Here is a 20162-nt window from a genome sequence, read left to right on the forward strand (position 1 = left end):
GTTCTTTGAAAAGCTTATTTCTTAAAGAAACTTATGTATAAGTTACCTTCAACAAAATACCCCACTGGTATTCATGCAAATGCGCCATGAGAACTGATTTATTCAATGGGTAATAGTTTTCCTTTTCTCCTTTGTCTACCCCGGACTTGACTTTTTATGAGCAACTCGGCGGGTGTTTCTAGAAAAGCAGAGAACGCTTACCCTACCGGTGCACCTGGTCCATGCTCCCAGTTTTTAGTGGAGTTCGAGTTTCTCATTTGCTTTTGTTACTTTGTATGTATGATTTTAGTTCCTTTATTTTCTTTGTTGTGCCTGTCTGTTTTCCAAGTCATGTCTTTGTCCCTGGATTACATTTTTTTGATTACTGTACCGCTATAACCTTGTTTCCCTTGATTACTCTTCCGCCAAACTGTCGATTAAAAATTCCAGCATTTTGTAAACTTTTTCTTCTGTATATTTGGGAGATAATTTGGAATGTTTTCTTACAAAGTATGAGGAATCCTTACCAAGAACTATATATTTGTATCTAGGTGTGGCATCTTTTTTGGAAAAAACAACGATGTAAAATGTTTCTAAGTTGGATTTTAACTTAGTATGGGGAATAGAAGCATACTGTGTCGAAAAGGTAGCTTTTAATGCTATTATATTCAGATAATAGTCTGGAACGGATTGTCTTCACAAGATCTGTCAATTTTTTCAGGGTTCATATTATATTGATACATCTACGGGAGTAACAAGTGTTCTGGTAGGACTGCAGACCCTCTTTGACAGTTATGAGTATAGAAGTTAAAAGGTTTGAAAGATGTTTGGTGGTACATTTTGCAGATCCAGCAATGAAACGTTGTTTGAATGGACTTTTGAGAAGTTTAGGAATCCAGTACATAGACGGTAAATCACAATCATCGTGGTAGAGAGACCAAAACAGGATAGCACAGATTTATGGTTTACCACAATCTCTTCTTTTGAGAGTGTGGTAGCACTATAGGTCTTATCACTGCTACTATTTTCGACGTCTACCACTGATAATAAATATATGATGTAAAACGTTTTGCAGACAAATACAAAGTTGTTTTGGACTCTGTCTGCTGGTACGATTACATGTTTGTTATGTATAGTAGACAATGATTCGCTACATCGGGATCTTTGAAAACATATGTTGCCTTGTCACTCATTGACCTACTGAAAACTTTTCTTCGTTTCAAAATATTAAAGACCTCACGGCTTTTAACCACTCTGACCGAGAATCAGTGTCTTCGTGTTCTTGTTTTATCCATTTTCTTTCATAGTCCTCCACGGCATCCATAAGAATTTAGAAGTTATAATTCTAATTTATGAAGCGTGGTTCACGGTACTTTGGACTTTTAGAAAGGATATTATGCAGAGATCCGTTTTTTATGATGGTTAAATCTCCCGAAACGACGTGACCGGCAGGACCATATTTGAACGGAGAGTTTTTGCAAGAACAGTCAGGTGGTTTAACCTTGACATCCTCAATCTCGAGGTTCTGTATTAGCCTTTTATTATTGAAAATTTTGGATGCAATGGGTGAACTATAGGAATATGAAATAATTGGTATGGATTTGTCTTTGAAATATGGCGGAATTTTTTGGTAATGTTTTTGTGAAGGAGGATGTTAGCCAAAATGATTACATCTTTACATTTGTTGACCAATGGTAGTGGAAAAAAATGATCGTTTTTCTTCATCTTGATTTTTCACACAAACTGGTTTTAAGAGTCTGTGGAAACCAATATCCAAAATGATGGCAACAAGTCTGTATAATGATGAAGTAGGGTCAGAAACAGGAGTGTCAAGACTTGTTTTGTAAAGGAAGTGTAGTAGAGTGAGAGGTATAGAAAAAATTTGTTAAAGTGAAGCCATATCAATGAAGTGAGGCAACTGTTTCAAATGATACTAAACCATTGAAGTTTTTTAATATCAATGAAACGTATTTCTGTTACATGTAATTGTTAAAAGCAAACGAAAGAAAGACAATCTGCACAGTAATGGAAATTTAATGATACTTTATGCAGCTATTAAAGTTTAATTTAATGTATAAAATATCGAGACGTTGAACTAAGCTCAAATTGCATGTATCTTTAAAGTCAATAGTTGACAATGTATAAAAATGAAATATTGGAATACTGTATTTGATTAAAAACGATGTCTAAAAACATACACTGTGGAAGCCATTGAAATATGTTGTGCATTTACATGACTGAATGGATTTTTATGTTTATGAAGGAGTCCATTTGATTTGATTTTAACTGTTGAATGCCACAGTTAAAATATATAATATACCTGTAAATAATTTATATATTTTATGCTGCAATCAATTCTCTTAGCAATTAACTCGGAACCAAACATTAAAAAGTTCCGGTATTGTACTGAAAACGCAAATTAAGACTGAAAAATATACAATCTATCTTATCCCTAAGGAATGAAAAAAAATATTAGGAGAAAATAGAGAATTAACTTTACTCAGAAACCCTGACTTTTATATTACTACACTTAATATACAATATCCTACTATTTGTATGAAATTGTATTACGTATAAAACGTAATAAAAAGTAATTATATCTGAATTTACACCACACTTTCTTTAGCATTGTTTAGTGTTTATGGTATTTATATATATTTTTAACCAAGATTTTTAATTTATTAGATGATTATGATTATTAGTGTTTGTTTATGTAGACCTTATTTCAGTTTTTCAACAATTCTAAGAGTAGTACAAGTGCATTAAATATGGTCCAAAACTAAATGTCGTCATATAATCATGTTAGATAAATGTCATTATTATAGCCATGTTAGCTATATATAGCATTGTTTTAACAATGTTAGCTCTGTGTCATTATTATAGTCATGCTGGCCATATGGCATTATTATAGTCATGCTGGCCATATGGCATCATTATAGCCATGCTGGCCAAATGTTAACATTATAGCCATGTTAGCTATAGGACATGTTAGATGTGTGTCATTATTATAGTCATGTTGACCATATGTCATTATTATAGTCATGTTGGCCATATGTCATTATTATAGTCATGCTGACCATATGTCATTATTATAGTCATGCTGGCCATATGGCATTATTATAGTCATGCCGGCCATATGGCATTATAATAGTCATGCTGGCCAAATGTCATCATTATAACCATGTTAGCTATATATAGCATTGTTTTAACAATGTTAGCTCTGTGTCATTATTATAGTCATGCTGACCATATGTCATTATTATAGTCATGCTGACCATATGTCATTATTATAGTCATGTTGGCCATATGTCATTATTAAAGTCATGCTGGCCATATGGCATTATTATAGTCATGCTGACCATATGACATTATTATAGTCATGTTGGCCATATGTCATTATTATAGTCATGCTGGCCATATGGCATTATTATAGTCATGCTGGCCATATGTCATTATTATAGTCATGCTGGCCATATGGCATTATTATAGTCATGCTGGCCATATGGAATTATTATAGTCATGCTGACCATATGGCATTATTATAGTCATGCTGGCCATATGGCATCATTACAGCCATGCTGGCCAAATGTTATCATTATAGCCATGTTAGCTATAGGGCATGTTAGATGTGTGTCATTATTACAGTCATGTTGACCATATGTCATTATTATAGTCATGCTGACCATATGTCATTATTATAGTCATGCTGGCCGTATGGCATTATTATAGTCATGTTGGCCATATGTCATTATTATAGTCATGCTGGCCATGTGGCAGTATTATAGCCATGCTGGCCAAATGTCATCATTATAGCCATGTTAGCTATAGGGCATGTTAGATGTGTGTCATTATTATAGTCATGTTGGCCATATGTCATTATTATAGTCATGCTGGCCATATGGCATTATTATAGTCATGTTGGCCATATGTCATTATTATAGTCATGCTGACCATATGTCATTATTATAGTCATGCTGCCCATATGGCGTTATTATAGTAATGCTGGCCATATGGCATTATTATAGTCATGCTGGCCATATGGCATTATTATAGCCATGCTGGCCAAATGTCATCATTATAGCCATGTTAGCTATAGAGCATGTTAGATGTGTGTCATTATTATAGTCATGTTGGCCATATGTCATTATTATAGTCATGCTGGCCATATGGCATTATTATAGTCATGCTGACCATATGACATTATTATAGTCATGTTGGCCATATGTCATTATTATAGTCATGCTGACCATATGTCATTATTATAGTCATGCTGGCCATATGGCATTATTATAGTCATGCTGGCCATATGTCATTATTATAGTCATGCTGACCATATGGCATTATTATAGTCATGCTGGCCATATGGCATTATTATAGTCATGCTGACCATATGGCATTATTATAGTCATGCTGGCCATATGGCATCATTATAGCCATGCTGGCCAAATGTTATCATTATAGCCATGTTAGCTATATATAGCATTGTTTTAACAATGTTAGCTCTGTGTCATTATTATAGTCATGCTGACCATATGTCATTATTATAGTCATGCTGACCATATGTCCTTATTATAGTCATGTTGGCCATATGTCATTACTATAGTCATGCTGGCCATATGGCATTATTATAGTCATGCTGACCATATGGCATTATTATAGTCATGTTGGCCATATGTCATTATTATAGTCATGCTGACCATATGACATTATTATAGTCATGCTGGCCATATGGCATTATTATAGTCATGCTGGCCATATGGCATTATTATAGTCATGCTGGCCAAATGTCATCATTATAGCCATGTTAGCTATAGGGCATGTTAGATGTGTGTCATTATTATAGTCATGTTGGCCATATGTCATTATTATAGTCATGCTGACCATATGGCATTATTATAGCTATGCTGGCCAAATGTCATCATTATAGCCATGTTAGCTATAGGGCATGTTAGATGTGTGTCATCATTATAGTTATGTTGACCATATGTCATTATTATAGTCATGTTGGCCATGTCATTATTATAGTCATGCTGACCATATGTCATTATTATAGTCATGCTGGCCATATAACATTATTATAGTCATGCTGGGCATATGGCATTATTATAGTCATGCTGGCCAAATGTCATCATTATATCCGTGTTAGCTATATATAGCATTGTTTTAACAATGTCAGCTCTGTGTCATTATTATAGTCATGCTGACCATATGTCATTATTATAATCATGCTGACCATATGTCATTATTATAGTCATGTTGGCCATATGTCATTATTATAGTCATGCTGGCCATATGGCATTATTATAGTCATGCTGACCATATGGCATTATTATAGTCATGTTGGCCATATGTCATTATTATAGTCATGCTGACCATATGTCATTATTATAGTCATGCTGGCCATATGGCATTATTATAGCCATGCTGGCCAAATGTCATCATTATAGCCATGTTAGCTATAGAGCATGTTAGATGTGTGTCATTATTATAGTCATGTTGGCCATATGTCATTATTATAGTAATGCTGGCCATATGGCATTATTATAGTCATGCTGGCCATATGGCATTATTATAGCCATGCTGGCCAAATGTCATCATTATAGCCATGTTAGCTATAGAGCATGTTAGATGTGTGTCATTATTATAGTCATGTTGGCCATATGTCATTATTATAGTCATGCTGGCCATATGGCATTATTATGGTCATGCTGACCATATGGCATTATTATGGTCATGCTGACCATATGACATTATTATAGTCATGTTGGCCATATGTCATTATTATAGTCATGCTGACCATATGTCATTATTATAGTCATGCTGGCCATATGGCATTATTATAGTCATGCTGGCCATATGGCATTATTATAGTCATGCTGGCCAAATGTCATCATTATAGCCATGTTACCTATAGGGCATGTTAAATGTGTGTCATTATTATAGTCATGTTGGCCATATGTCATTATTATAGTCATGCTGACCATATGTCATTGTTATAGCCATGCTGGCCAAATGTCATCATTATAGCCATGTTAGCTATAGGGCATGTTAGATGTGTGTCATTATTATAGTCATGTTGGCCATATGTCATTATTGTAGTCATGCTGACCATATGTCATTATTATAGTCATGCTGGCCATATGGCATTATTATAGTCATGCTGGCCAAATGTCATCATCATAGCCATGTTAGCTATATATAGCATTGTTTTAACAATGTTAGCTCTGTGTCATTATTATAGTCATGCTGACCATATGTCATTGTTATAGTCATGTTGGCCATATGTCATTATTATAGTCATGCTGGCCATATGGCATTATTATAGTCATTCTGACCATATGGCATTATTATAGTCATGTTGGCCATATGTCATTATTATAGTCATGCTGACCATATGTCATTATTATACTCATGCTGGCCATATGGCGTTATTATAGTAATGCTGGCCATATGGCATTATTATAGTCATGCTGGCCATATGGCATTATTATAGCCATGCTGGCCAAATGTCATCATTATAGCCATGTTAGCTATAGAGCATGTTAGATGTGTGTCATTATTATAGTCATGTTGGCCATATGTCATTATTATAGTCATGCTGGCCATATGGCATTATTATAGTCATGCTGACCATATGACATTATTATAGTCATGTTGGCCATATGTCATTATTATAGTCATGCTGACCATATGTCATTATTATAGTCAGGCTGGCCATATGGCATTATTATAGTCATGCTGGCCAAATGTCATCATTGTAGCCATGTTAGCTATATATAGCATTGTTTTAACAATGTTAGCTCTGTGTCATTATTATAGTCATGCTAACCATATGTCATTGTTATAGTCATGTTGGCCATATGTCATTATTATAGTCATGCTGACCATATGGCATTATTATAGTCATGCTGACCATATGGCATTATTATAGTCATGTTGGCCATATGTCATTATTATAGTCATGCTGACCATATGTCATTATTATAGTCATGCTGGCCATATGGCGTTATTATAGTAATGCTGGCCATATGGCATTATTATAGTCATGCTGGCCATATGGCATTATTATAGCCATGCTGGCCAAATGTCATCATTATAGCCATGTTAGCTATAGAGCATGTTAGATGTGTGTCATTATTATAGTCATGTTGGCCATATGTCATTATTATAGTCATGCTGGCCATATGGCATTATTATAGTCATGCTGACCATATGACATTATTATAGTCATGTTGGCCATATGTCATTATTATAGTCATGCTGACCATATGTCATTATTATAGTCATGCTGGCCATATGGCATTATTATAGTCATGCTGGCCATATGTCATTATTATAGTCATGCTGACCATATGGCATTATTATAGTCATGCTGGCCATATGGCATTATTATAGTCATGCTGACCATATGGCATTATTATAGTCATGCTGGCCATATGGCATCATTATAGCCATGCTGGCCAAATGTTATCATTATAGCCATGTTAGCTATAGGGCATGTTAGATGTGTGTCATTATTATAGTCATGTTGACCATATGTCATTATTATAGTCATGCTGACCATATAGCATTATTATAGTCATGCTGGCCATATGGCATTATTATAGTCATGTTGGCCAAATGTCATTATTATAGTCATGCTGGCCATGTGGCAGTATTATAGCCATGCTGGCCAAATGTCATCATTATAGCCATGTTAGCTATAGGGCATGTTAGATGTGTGTCATTATTATAGTCATGTTGGCCATATGTCATTATTATAGTCATGTTGGCCATATGTCATTATTATAGTCATGCTGACCATATGTCATTATTATAGTCATGCTGGCCATATGGCATTATTGTAGTCATGCTGCCCATATGGCATTATAATAGTCATGCTGGCCAAATGTTATCATTATAGCCATGTTAGCTATATATAGCATTGTTTTAACAATGTTAGCTCTGTGTCATTATTATAGTCATGCTGACCATATGACATTGTTATAGTCATGCTGGCCATATGGCATTATTATAGTCATGCTGGCCATATGGCATTATTATAGTCATGCTGGCCAAATGTCATCATTATAGCCATGTTAGCTATAGGGCATGTTAGATGTGTGTCATTCTTAGAGTCATGTTGGCCATATGTCATTATTATAGTCATGCTGACCATATGTCATTATTATAGCTATGCTGGCCAAATGTCATCATTATAGCCATGTTAGCTATAGGGCATGTTAGATGTGTGTCATCATTATAGTTATGTTGGCCATATGTCATTATTATAGTCATGTTGGCCATGTCATTATTATAGTCATGCTGACCATATGTCATTATTATAGTCATGCTGGCCATATAACATTATTATAGTCATGCTGGGCATATGGCATTATTATAGTCATGCTGGCCAAATGTCATCATTATATCCGTGTTAGCTATATATAGCATTGTTTTAACAATGTTAGTTCTGTGTCATTATTATAGTCATGCTGACCATATGTCATTATTATAATCATGCTGACCATATGTCATTATTATAGTCATGTTGGCCATATGTCATTATTAAATTCATGCTGGCCATATGGCATTATTATAGTCATGCTGACCATATGGCATCATTATAGTCATGTTGGCCATATGTCATTATTATAGTCATGCTGACCATATGTCATTATTATAGTCATGCTGGCCATATAGCGTTATTATAGTAATGCTGGCCATATGGCATTATTATAGTCATGCTGGCCATATGGCATTATTATAGTCATGCTGGCCAAATGTCATCATTATAGCCATGTTAGCTATAGGGCATGTTAGATGTGTGTCATTATTATAGTCATGTTGGCCATATGTCATTATTATAGTCATGCTGACCATATGACATTATTATAGTCATGCTGGCCATATGGCATTATTATAGTCATGCTGGCCATATGGCATTATTATAGTCATGCTGGCCAAATGTCATCATTATAGCCATGTTAGCTATAGGGCATGTTAGATGTGTGTCATTATTATAGTCATGTTGGCCTTATGTCATTATTATAGTCATGCTGACCATATGTCATTGTTATAGCCATGCTGGCCAAATGTCATCATTATAGCCATGTTAGCTATAGGGCATGTTAGATATGTGTCATTATTATAGTCATGTTGGCCATATGTCATTATTATAGTCATGCTGACCATATGTCATTATTATAGTCATGCTGGCCATATGGCATTATTATGGTCATGCTGGCCATATGGCATTATTATAGTCATGCTGGCCATATGGCATTATTATAGTCATGCTGGCCAAATGTCATCATTATAGCCATGTTAGCTATATATAGCATTGTTTTAACAATGTTAGCTCTGTGTTATTATTATAGTCATGCTGACCATATGTCATTATTATAGTCATGCTGGCCATATGGCATTATTATAGTCATGCTGGCCATATGGCATTATTATAGTCATGCTGGCCAAATGTCATCATTATAGCCATGTTAGCTATAGGGCATGTTAGATGTGTGTCATTATTATAGTCATGTTGGCCATATGTCATTATTATAGTCATGCTGACCATATGACATTATTATAGTCATGCTGGCCATATGGCATTATTATAGTCATGCTGGCCATATGGCATTATTATAGTCATGCTGGCCAAATGTCATCATTATAGCCATGTTAGCTATAGGGCATGTTAGATGTGTGTCATTATTATAGTCATGTTGGCCTTATGTCATTATTATAGTCATGCTGACCATATGTCATTGTTATAGCCATGCTGGCCAAATGTCATCATTATAGCCATGTTAGCTATAGGGCATGTTAGATATGTGTCATTATTATAGTCATGTTGGCCATATGTCATTATTATAGTCATGCTGACCATATGTCATTATTATAGTCATGCTGGCCATATGGCATTATTATGGTCATGCTGGCCATATGGCATTATTATAGTCATGCTGGCCATATGGCATTATTATAGTCATGCTGGCCAAATGTCATCATTATAGCCATGTTAGCTATATATAGCATTGTTTTAACAATGTTAGCTCTGTGTTATTATTATAGTCATGCTGACCATATGTCATTATTATAGTCATGCTGGCCATATGGCATTATTATAGTCATGCTGGCCATATGGCATTATTATAGTCATGCTGGCCAAATGTCGTCATTATAGCCATGTTAGCTATAGGGCATGTTAGATGTGTGTCATTATTATGGCCATTTTAGATGTGTCTCATTATTATGGCCATTTTAGATGTGTCTCATTATTATGGCCATTTTAGATGTGTCTCATTATTATGTCCATGTTAGATGTGTCTCATTATTATGGCCATGTTAGATGTGTCTCATTATTATGGCCATGTTAGATGTGTCTCATTATTAATTATGGCCATGTTAGCAATATGTCATCATCATTATAGCATTATAGCCATGTTAGATATATGTCATCATTATAGCCATGTTAGATATATGTCATTATTATAGTCATGTTAGATATATGTCATTATTATAGCCATGTTAGATATATGTCATTATTATAGCCATGTTACATATATGGCATTATTATAGCTATGTTAAATATAAACACCAACTTACATGTACAGGACACTATCAAGCATATCATAAAAACACCAATTTCCATGTGAATGGACTTTTTCCGCTTCATCTGTAAAACTAACCACCTGAACAAATGATTACAAAGATTTTTGATAATAATGATCTAAGATATGAGAACAGCCTAAATAATGATAACAAATATCCTGAACATAGATCACAAAGATTCTTAATAACGATAGGATGTTAAAAATATTGTTATTTAATATGAATACAAATATTGAACTTAGATATTCAAAATAAAAAAAAATGCCATGGCTGAAAGGGTCTACAAATTTCATTATGATTTTCAGGTAACTTGTCAACTTACTTTTAAAATAAATGATGAAATAAACAGAATAATAAAAAAAAAATTTTGTCCCGTTATTGTCAAACAAATTAGTGTGTTACATCTTACTCTTTCTTTATATTTTGTTATATTTATTTGTAAGTAGTCTTATATAAGATCTTCCACCTCTGTGGTATATTGGGGTCAGAAATCGGGAGGTAGAAAAAAATTGAGGTTTCTAATATAAAGAAAATAATAGTAGTTTTATTAAATCTGTTTTAATTTTTACAATAATGAATTAATTAATTTCAGTGAATGATTTACAATGTATAATCTGGTCAGTCAAATTTGACTAATTTTTTTTAAGTGGAGTCCGCGTTGCTCATTTACCCTTGATACTTTGTATGTTATATTAAAGTTATTTTTTGTTCTTTGTTGTGTTTGTCTGTTTTCGATGGCTGGCCTTTGTCCCTGGATTACATTCTTTTGATTTCCACTAGAATCTTGGTTCTCTTGATTACTCCTTCCCTTGATTATTCCCTCCAACTCCGATATGTTCTACAAGAGAATTTCAAAGGAGCTACAATAGTGTAGCCAATGTTAAATACCAGGAACAAAGCCTCAGTATTCAATGGTCGCAACTGAGGGTTTTAGTTATGATCATGAAAATAAAATAATAAAAAAAACTACAAACTGGAAGAAAGAGAAGGAGAAAAAACAGTCATATACATTGTATAATTGTATATGTAGAGCGACGACTCAATCTGGTTTTTTTTCACATTTGTCTAAAACTTAAATGTCTTATATTTAGACGAGAAACAAATAATGTAAGAAAAACATTTTCAGTCATCTTAAAATCCTCCCTCTCCCTTACCCTCCAGCAGTGCTTTGCTTAGTAAATACTGAGTAAAGGGTAATTATTTATAACATCTAGGCAGTGGTCAGAAGCAAAATATCAGGGTGAAAACCGGAAAGTTTGAAATCAGCGCAATGGTCCTGACTTGGTACATGCATTTCAAAATGAAAGACGGGCTAAACCACGTTCCATAACGCTAAACCTCCTGCTGCAATTACGGTTCATTATTTCGTCATATTTTGACACAAATTGGGCAGGTGCAATTGCCAGAAATCAAAAGCGGTAAAAGCAGTGGTCGAAACAGTACAGTGACGACTTAGATGGTCACACAGCCTCACTTTTATTCTGTTATGTATACTTCTACCGTCAAACCAGCGGTAACTGAGCATTCATGTTATTATGTTTCAGATAGAATGACAGCAGAATATATTCGTGTACCACAAAAGTTCAAAATATTGAATTGCGTTAATTTACATTCGACATGTATGTTGAGTTTCCTGTTCTCAAAATTATTTTATGAAACAGGATAAATAATAAAGATACATAAAGATAGTTGAGTTTATTGTCATGATAAATCATCTTTAAAAATGGTACAATATTTTGATACATTTTTTTATCTTCCGAAAATTGAAAAAGATTAACAGAGATACTTACCTATGCATCATCGGCACTGTTTTCTGTTCGAATTGTATGTATTTAGTGTGATTCCCGGATGTAGCTATAATACCGTATCAATTGCTTTATTGCCTAGCGATGTGCTCTCCCAGCAAACACTCCTTTTAAACAGTTAATAATAAATGTTCATTTAAATAATACAGGCATGTTGTATTCAGTGTATATTTTCACAACATATTGTGGAATGAAACTTAAATGCGAAAAAATAAGGAAAGTAAATTTCATGAAACTACTTGATCATTTGATCATTTTCCTGTTAAATGATTTAAACGACACGTCTAGGATTGTTTACCTTTTTTCATAAATAAAATACGAAAATGTTCACTTGCCGAAAACACATTTTAGTTACTGTTTGCTTGCAATGGATAAAATGAAACTGTAATCCGACTACTTAGTAAAAACATCTATCGTCCTCGGATACAATTGTTTGTATTAAATGTGGTTTACCTTACCTACAATATTTACTTTGCCGATTAACCGATCAATATTTAAGTGAAAAATTAAATCTACCACTTTTTACATCTAAAATGTTCACAAATATTTCCATTTTTTTTAAATATATATATATGTTCTATAGAGATGTAAAAGTGATTTTTTTTTTTCGAAATTTAGTTCGGTGACCTATAACTTATATCTTTTACTCTATGTACGTTCAAGATTATCTTTGAGAAAATTAGGACAATATATCAACTATTAGTATAAGGTATGATCTACCTTAAAAATTTAACTTTGGTGGTATATGATACGAAATAGTTAACTAGTAAGAGGTGTTTTTTTATAGGTTTTGAACAGTTTGAAATATACTTAATTTAGTCCACTCTTTTCCTTTTTATTTCGAGTGAACAAGGACTTAGGGAGATGACTTACACCAGAACAATAAATTGTGCATATTCTTTGCAAATAAGATTTCGTTCAAAGAAGAAAAACACATATCAATTATTGTGGTGCACTAGATGCTATCCTCCTTGGACGTTTTGCTTTTTGAAGATAATTTTTTTGAAGGCACTAGAGAACAATGTTTTAAATGGAGATAATTCCTACATATCTACCAACATTTCACTTTAAACTAAATGGGTTATAAAAGATTAACTAATAGTATGTCTGATTTATGTGAATTCCTCTATCTGAACATTTTCGCTAGCTAATGAATTACAATTTGGAAACCATTATGTGCCATCTGCTTTTACCCTTCTTCTAGGTTTTAGATCGAACCATACTTCTTGTGAATTCATACACGTGTTTCAGTATCCGTGTGTTTGGGTGTAGCTTCATTTAAATATCGGATATAGCTCTCACATCCTTCTGAAACGAAAATAGTGAAAAAACATAACGTGTTTATAAAGTTTATTCAAAGACATTCTTCTTTATTTGGAAACTAACAGTTGTTATCTAATGTCTTTAATGCAAAATTATTTGGTTTTTCATGGCTAAAAGTATTTCATAATCGGCAGAATCTTTGACGATTGATTTTTTTTTAATTTAACTTCTTGCATGAACCCTGAAAGTGTTCAAATTTCCTGATCATGGTTTGATATTGCGAAAACCAATATTTTAAATGATATTCAATGATTCGATATAATGTGAACCTCGATTCTAAATTGTAATGGAGTAAGAGGTTATAATCAACTTTTACATCCTACAATACGTGTGTTTTTTTAATCAAATATATAAGAAGCAATGGTAGGGGTAAACTTGAAGGAAATTAAGAGAAGTAGATGTATTCTTGAAGCATGGTAAAATTTCGTGCGTGAAGGATAGTCCTTTATTAGGGAATGAACGCTGTCAAAAGTGCGATATTCCTGTGGATTTGCGTATAATTCGTCTGGTTTACACATGCAAGTTTGGCCAACATGTCGCATTTTAAAACAGTTTTCAGACTAGGAAGTTTGATGATCGGTTTTGCAAAGATAAACACTGAAAGAGGTAAAGGATAGACCTTTGTCGTAGACTTCCATCTTCTAATGAAATGGACGAAGAGGAGGATGTTTTGAATATAGAAAAAAGGGGCACCAAAAAGGGGTAAAATGGTGTTTCGTAGAGTTAAATACGTATAGGTATATTGTTTATAAAATCAACCACATTCTTAATAAATCATTACATGGTACATGAACTATAAATTGTCATGTGTACTTAAATGTGTAGTATGAAATTATTTATTTGGTTGTGTAATTGTTCAAATGCTTTGAAATTAATTACCAAACATATATTGATCATTTTGATTTGTGTATTGGTTGTTATTTAAAGTACACTATGCAGTTGAATATTGACAAAAAGGCTAATTTTTTTTTAAATGTATCATAAAAAGCTGCAGTTTGGTGCATATATATTGCTTTTATGTAGTAAAGCATTTATCGTAAACTGATGTAATTTAAAACCGGAAATAATTGAAAATTGACACGTGTAATCCCTGTATGTTTATTTATTTAAAATTGTTAAATTTCACTAAAACATATTAAGTAGCTGTTTTTGTAAGAATCATGCAAAATCTGAAAAAAGCGATACACCCCAAAAAGGCTACATATTTTTACTTTTGTAATTAAGTTGTTTTATGGGTCTATACTATGAAATGTGTTATTATTCATTCAAATCTGCCTGCTCTTAGGAGAAAATCCACATTGAAAATCAAGTAGATTCTATTGCATTTGAGTGCCATTTACAGAGTTATCTCCCTGAATTTTGAAATCTACGGTGCATTTTATATATTTTTTTATCTCCTAAGAGCACGGGTTTTATGAAAAAACGCATGTTAATTTCTGTTTACTATGACATTTCAGACAAAATATCAAAAATAAAAAATATGTAGGCTTTTTACCCATGAATCACATTTTGCATGATCCTTAGCTGGAGTGCTACTTAAACACGTTTAAGTTTCAATGGTTAAAATGTATCAAATCAGATTGAAGTCAAAGAATATCACAAACAACTAAATAAAGTGAGAAGTTAAAAAAAATAGATACCAATCAAAAAAATATTTAGACACTGCCTATGGTACAGGTGATTCATGGTCTACAAAAAAACACCAAATAAACACTGCTTTGCGGTCTTCAGATGCTATAAATTCCTTTCTGCATTTGAATTAATACTTTTGACAAAACTACACATTTCTCTCACACTAAAATCAACTAAATAAAAGCAAATCAAGTACGACGAAACTTGCAAAGTGTTTATTTCATGTACAATACATATATTTTTTTTATTTCAAAAGTCCAAGATCCAAACAAAAAACTAGGATTGGGTTGTTTTCAGGTCTGTAACAGATTATAAATACGAAATGAAACATTCGGTGGGTTATCAATTCCTGTCTGATTTTTTTTTTTAAAGACTGCTTCGTAAATGGAAACGATCGTCTTCAACTGTAGTACTTGAATGTCAGTGCATATACCTTTTATATCTACTATATTCTTATAGCAACACTACATCTGAGGGCTGATCAATCAAATACACTAAGGTTCAGAGTCTTTATTCATAAGACGGTAATATATGGTAGGATCATTCACAATATTTTTTCCGGAGAAAAACCATATAAAAATAAGTACAATCATAAGATATCTGATAACCATGTATCCAATTGATTTGCACTCATACATTAAAAATCTCATTGACCACAATTACAGAAATGTTGTTATAAGACTCTGAAGTTTTAAACTATTTAACACATACATGCCGGTGCACTCGACTACGTATTCATTCATTCGCCAACTTATTTATAGCCCATTTAAAATCTCAAACACCCTAGTTATGCAAAAATAGTATGTTTTAGCTGAAAACTAAGTTAAAGACGAATATATCTTATACAAGAGTACTTTTTTTAACATGTTTAACCAATCATACTACACACATCTTTCATTCATCATGCGGCACAGAACACACACTCACTCATATCGGATAAAACATTACTCTGCAGATTATTAGCGAAAAGTTAGCAAAGAAGAAGACAAAAGAAACTAACCTGTATTTATGAATTGTTTTCCACCAAAGAAATTAGTTTCAGTGTGAAATATCTCAATCAGTGTTCACAGTTTCAGGGCCAGGATAGGATAGCGTGTTAGAGAATGAATAATAAGAATTTACGGCCAAAATTACGAGAGCCAATAGAAATAGAAGACGTGTGGTTAACTCGACCATGAAAAATACAGAATTTAACAGTGAAACCAACATTTACATAACTGAATAAACTTTCCTCTGTCAACTGTCGTAACTCGTCAAGTAAAACTGAACACTTGTCAAATTCAATACATATAACACTTTCTTTATTTCATAAAGACAAAATAATGCAAACATATTATACATATACAATTGAAGTAATACGCAATTTACAATACAAACAATAAAATAACAGGCTACCACAGTCTTGTTATGTAAAAGACAAAGAATAACCACTCTGATAAGACCATAAAATACATAACGAGAATATGTATGATGTATATGTCAAAGAGACAAAAACCTCAACGTATGAAAATGGCAGCCCAAGGTATAGTCACCCATTGGTCTTCACTGAACGACAAGGAAACCCTCATACCACAGGACAGGCTGCAGATGGCCCCAAAACATTATTATACACAGATACAGCGAAAGTGCTGCCCCTACATTCAAGTAACATAAACAAATAATGGTCTAAAATGTCTTTTCTTTAACAAAACTGCAAATAATACTCTCGCTCTACTTTTCTTCGTTGATTGCGTTTAAGGATGGCCTACGTAGAAGGTGTTTCACATGTGCTACTAACGTCGGCAGGTCAATCAAGATAATAAAAATCAATGTTGAACTTAGAAACAATGCTCCACCATAACCGATCGACTTCTCCTTTTGTTTCTTATTAGGGGCGCATCTTTTTGTTCGTCTATATTTAGACAACCCTTTCTCGTCTAACGATAGTTCAGATTTTGTCTCATAGTCAATCAGCTTTTTGTTCTCCGATGTTGCCTCTGTGTATCTTGGTGTACCTATTCTTCTGCATGGGCATTTACATGCTACAATCAAAACCCCGATAAATTCAAAAGATACAAGCTCCAAAAAGACGTAGTACATTCCTTTTACATGTTTTATATTTTAAATACATTTAAGGTGTTTTATGATCACGAATCCAAAATGAGAGTTGTTTTCTTGACTGCAATAAATAGATAATTTAGAATGTTTTCATAACACAACAGATTCACAATGATCATTTTTCTTTTATGTATATTTTTTATTCTTTTACGCTGTTTATTATAATTGGTGCGTTGTTATGAAACCAGTATTATTTGATTGAGATGCCTTCTTTATGAAGAATTACACTGGAGTTCTATCATCGTTGACATTTGATCTACGTATGCCAGGGTTCTAAATATCAAACATGATAATCTGCACTCAAAATTACTTAAAAACATCTTGTGCAAGACATTGCATAACACATAAAAATATTGCCATCCATGTACATACGTTTACAGTAGAATTGTGGTTGTGACCATGACGAATTTTCGAGGCAAGCAATTGAACCTTCACCAATCATTTTAAACTTTAGGTTGCATCTGAATCTGTAGGACACATTGTAGGCAGAAGATGACCCTAGCGTAAAGCCAAGTAAAGTCGCATTGTCAACTTCAACTTTTGTTCGTGGGTCTGCACAATCTGAAATTTTTTTTTCGAAATAGATCAGAAAAAAATACAAACAGCTTCGAAATATTTAAAAAATTGTGCTTAAAGAATTGAGAAATTATTGTACACTATTGTACACTATTGTATGAAATAAAATGGCAAATATTGACAAAACCGAAGAGCAATGAAATTGTTTAATTGACGTACTTTTATAGAGAAAAAAGTTCACAAACAAATTTGAGTTAGTGAAAGGAATCTTTTTTTCGAGACCAAATCGTACAAAATGAAAAAAATTATTAACTTATTGTTGGATATTTCCCTTGAAAAAGTAACGAATTTTGTCTGTCAAATCCACCAGCCCCACGAGAAAAAAACAAGGTATTGTTAAAGGTATAAAATTTATATGTTGTTTTTTTTATTCTCCTGAATACCATTGTTACAATTTATATTGCTCATAATTGTGTTTGTATATGTGTTTGATTCTACCATTTTGCGTGTACGTTTGACTTGTGATCACATTAATTCGTTCATTCAAGTCGTTTAATTTATTTTTATGATTAAAAACCCCGTACGTGACCATGATTCTTACCTGGGATGCATTTAATCATGTGATCCCACTCGCCACCTTCCAGACACATCATATTGCTATTTCCTATCATTGTAGTTGATGTATTACAGCCCATGGTGATGATTGTGCCGGCAATGAATGATGTTTCAAAGCTGACACTAGACAAAAAGCTGTATGGTATTTCTATCCTAGGATCTCCGCAGCCTAAAAAGCATATAAATAGATGGTAGATGAAAGAGTAATCAAGGGAACAAAGGTTCTCGTGGAAATCAAAAGAATGTAATCCAAGGACAAAAGTCAGACATGGAAAACAGACAAACACAACAAATAACATAAAAATAACAAAATAATACATACAAAGTAACAAAAGTAAAGGAGCAACTCAGACTACATTAAAACTTGGAGCATGGATCAGGTGCACCGGTAGGGTAAGCGTCCTCTGCTTATCTAGAAATACCTACCGAGTTGCTTATAAAAAGTTAAGTCCGGGGTAGAGAAAAGAGGAAAAGAAAACCTTGAATAAATCAGTTTTCATGAAGCAGATGCAGATGGATACACCGTAACGATCCACGATTTCATGATGACGACCATAAAAAAAAACACCCACCGAGTTGCTCATATAAGGTTAAGTCTGGGCTAGACGAAAGAGGAAAGGAAAACTATTACACGATAAACAAATCGGTTCTCATTTAGCAGATGGATATAACTATAACGATCCACGAGTTTATGATCACAGCCATAAAACTCTTGTAGTGATGACTTCAATCTTGTAGCAACATAACCCTGTTCCAGAAGCCTTATTGTAGGAAATCTAGCTCAATACAAAAAGTCTGCATAGTTATGACAAGCTCTGGCATAACGTATGAGTTGTGATATGAACACTCCATACGCAGGTGCCGAAGGGATGTTGCCGCAGATGAAAGGAAAGTTGACATTCTGAATGAAAAGTCATCACGTTTGTCGTATAGTTTGGTCAATAGTCTTCCTTTACCATCGATCCTTAAATGTAGGCCAAGACATGAGGCTGTCTTCACAGTGTCTGTAGTATCTCAAGTTCTTTGGGGGTATATGCGATGTATCAAATCCCGAAAATTGAATTGTTTAAAGATATTACGTCATCTATATAACGAAATTGTGATCAAAGGATCTAGCCAAACGATGTTCTTTCTTTCGGATCAGATCAGCTATAAAGTCAGCCTCATAAGAGTGAAGGAATAGGTCAGCAAGTAAAGGAGCACAATTTGTTCCCATTGGAATGCCGACCGTTTCTTGAAAAACGCGTCCACCACACTGTCAAATATGTTGTCCAATACAAATCCAGCATTTTGTTGAAAAACGTTTTCGGCATATTTGGAAAATGATTTGGAATTAGTTTTAACAAAGTATGAGGTATCTTTAAAAGGAACTACATATTTGTATCTAAATGTATAATGTTTTTTTTATCTGGATTTTAACAGGGTATGGGGAACAGAAGTATAAAAAAGTTTAATAATCATAGGTTTTTATGCTTTTATTTTCCGATAATGATGTTAATTGATAGTTTCCTGAAGGTCTTTCGAATTTTTCAGGATCCACATCGAATTAATACCATTACGGGAAAGCAATTGTGGTAGGACTGGAGACCCTCTAAATCTTTG

At 33.5% G+C, this 20162-nt stretch overlaps 2 protein-coding genes across 2 annotated transcripts in view; both read right to left on the reverse strand.

Annotated features, from left to right (window-relative positions):
- LOC148604877 (uncharacterized) overlaps positions 1-12724 on the reverse strand; it is a 57135-nt gene extending 44411 nt beyond the window's left edge. The window contains exons 1-3 of the mRNA XM_088549681.1: positions 12676-12724; positions 12363-12484; positions 10567-10652 (exon numbers count right to left, since the gene is read on the reverse strand). Coding sequence (XP_088405807.1) covers positions 10567-10652; positions 12363-12373 — 97 coding nt within the window. The 5' untranslated portion in view covers positions 12374-12484; positions 12676-12724. The remainder of the gene's footprint in view (positions 1-10566; positions 10653-12362; positions 12485-12675) is intronic.
- Positions 12725-15654: 2930 nt separating this feature from the next.
- Positions 15655-20162, reverse strand: part of LOC148604878 (uncharacterized) — a 29594-nt gene continuing 25086 nt past the window's right edge. Inside the window, exons 16-18 of the mRNA XM_088548887.1 lie at positions 18547-18729; positions 17802-17990; positions 15655-17353 (exon numbers count right to left, since the gene is read on the reverse strand). Coding sequence (XP_088405013.1) covers positions 17043-17353; positions 17802-17990; positions 18547-18729 — 683 coding nt within the window. The 3' untranslated portion in view covers positions 15655-17042. The remainder of the gene's footprint in view (positions 17354-17801; positions 17991-18546; positions 18730-20162) is intronic.

The sequence above is a fragment of the Perna viridis genome, chromosome 10 (assembly GCF_037379345.1).
Source record: "Perna viridis isolate PV_CMFRI_1.1 ecotype Kerala chromosome 10, ASM3737934v1, whole genome shotgun sequence".
NCBI lineage: Eukaryota > Metazoa > Mollusca > Bivalvia > Mytilida > Mytilidae > Perna > Perna viridis.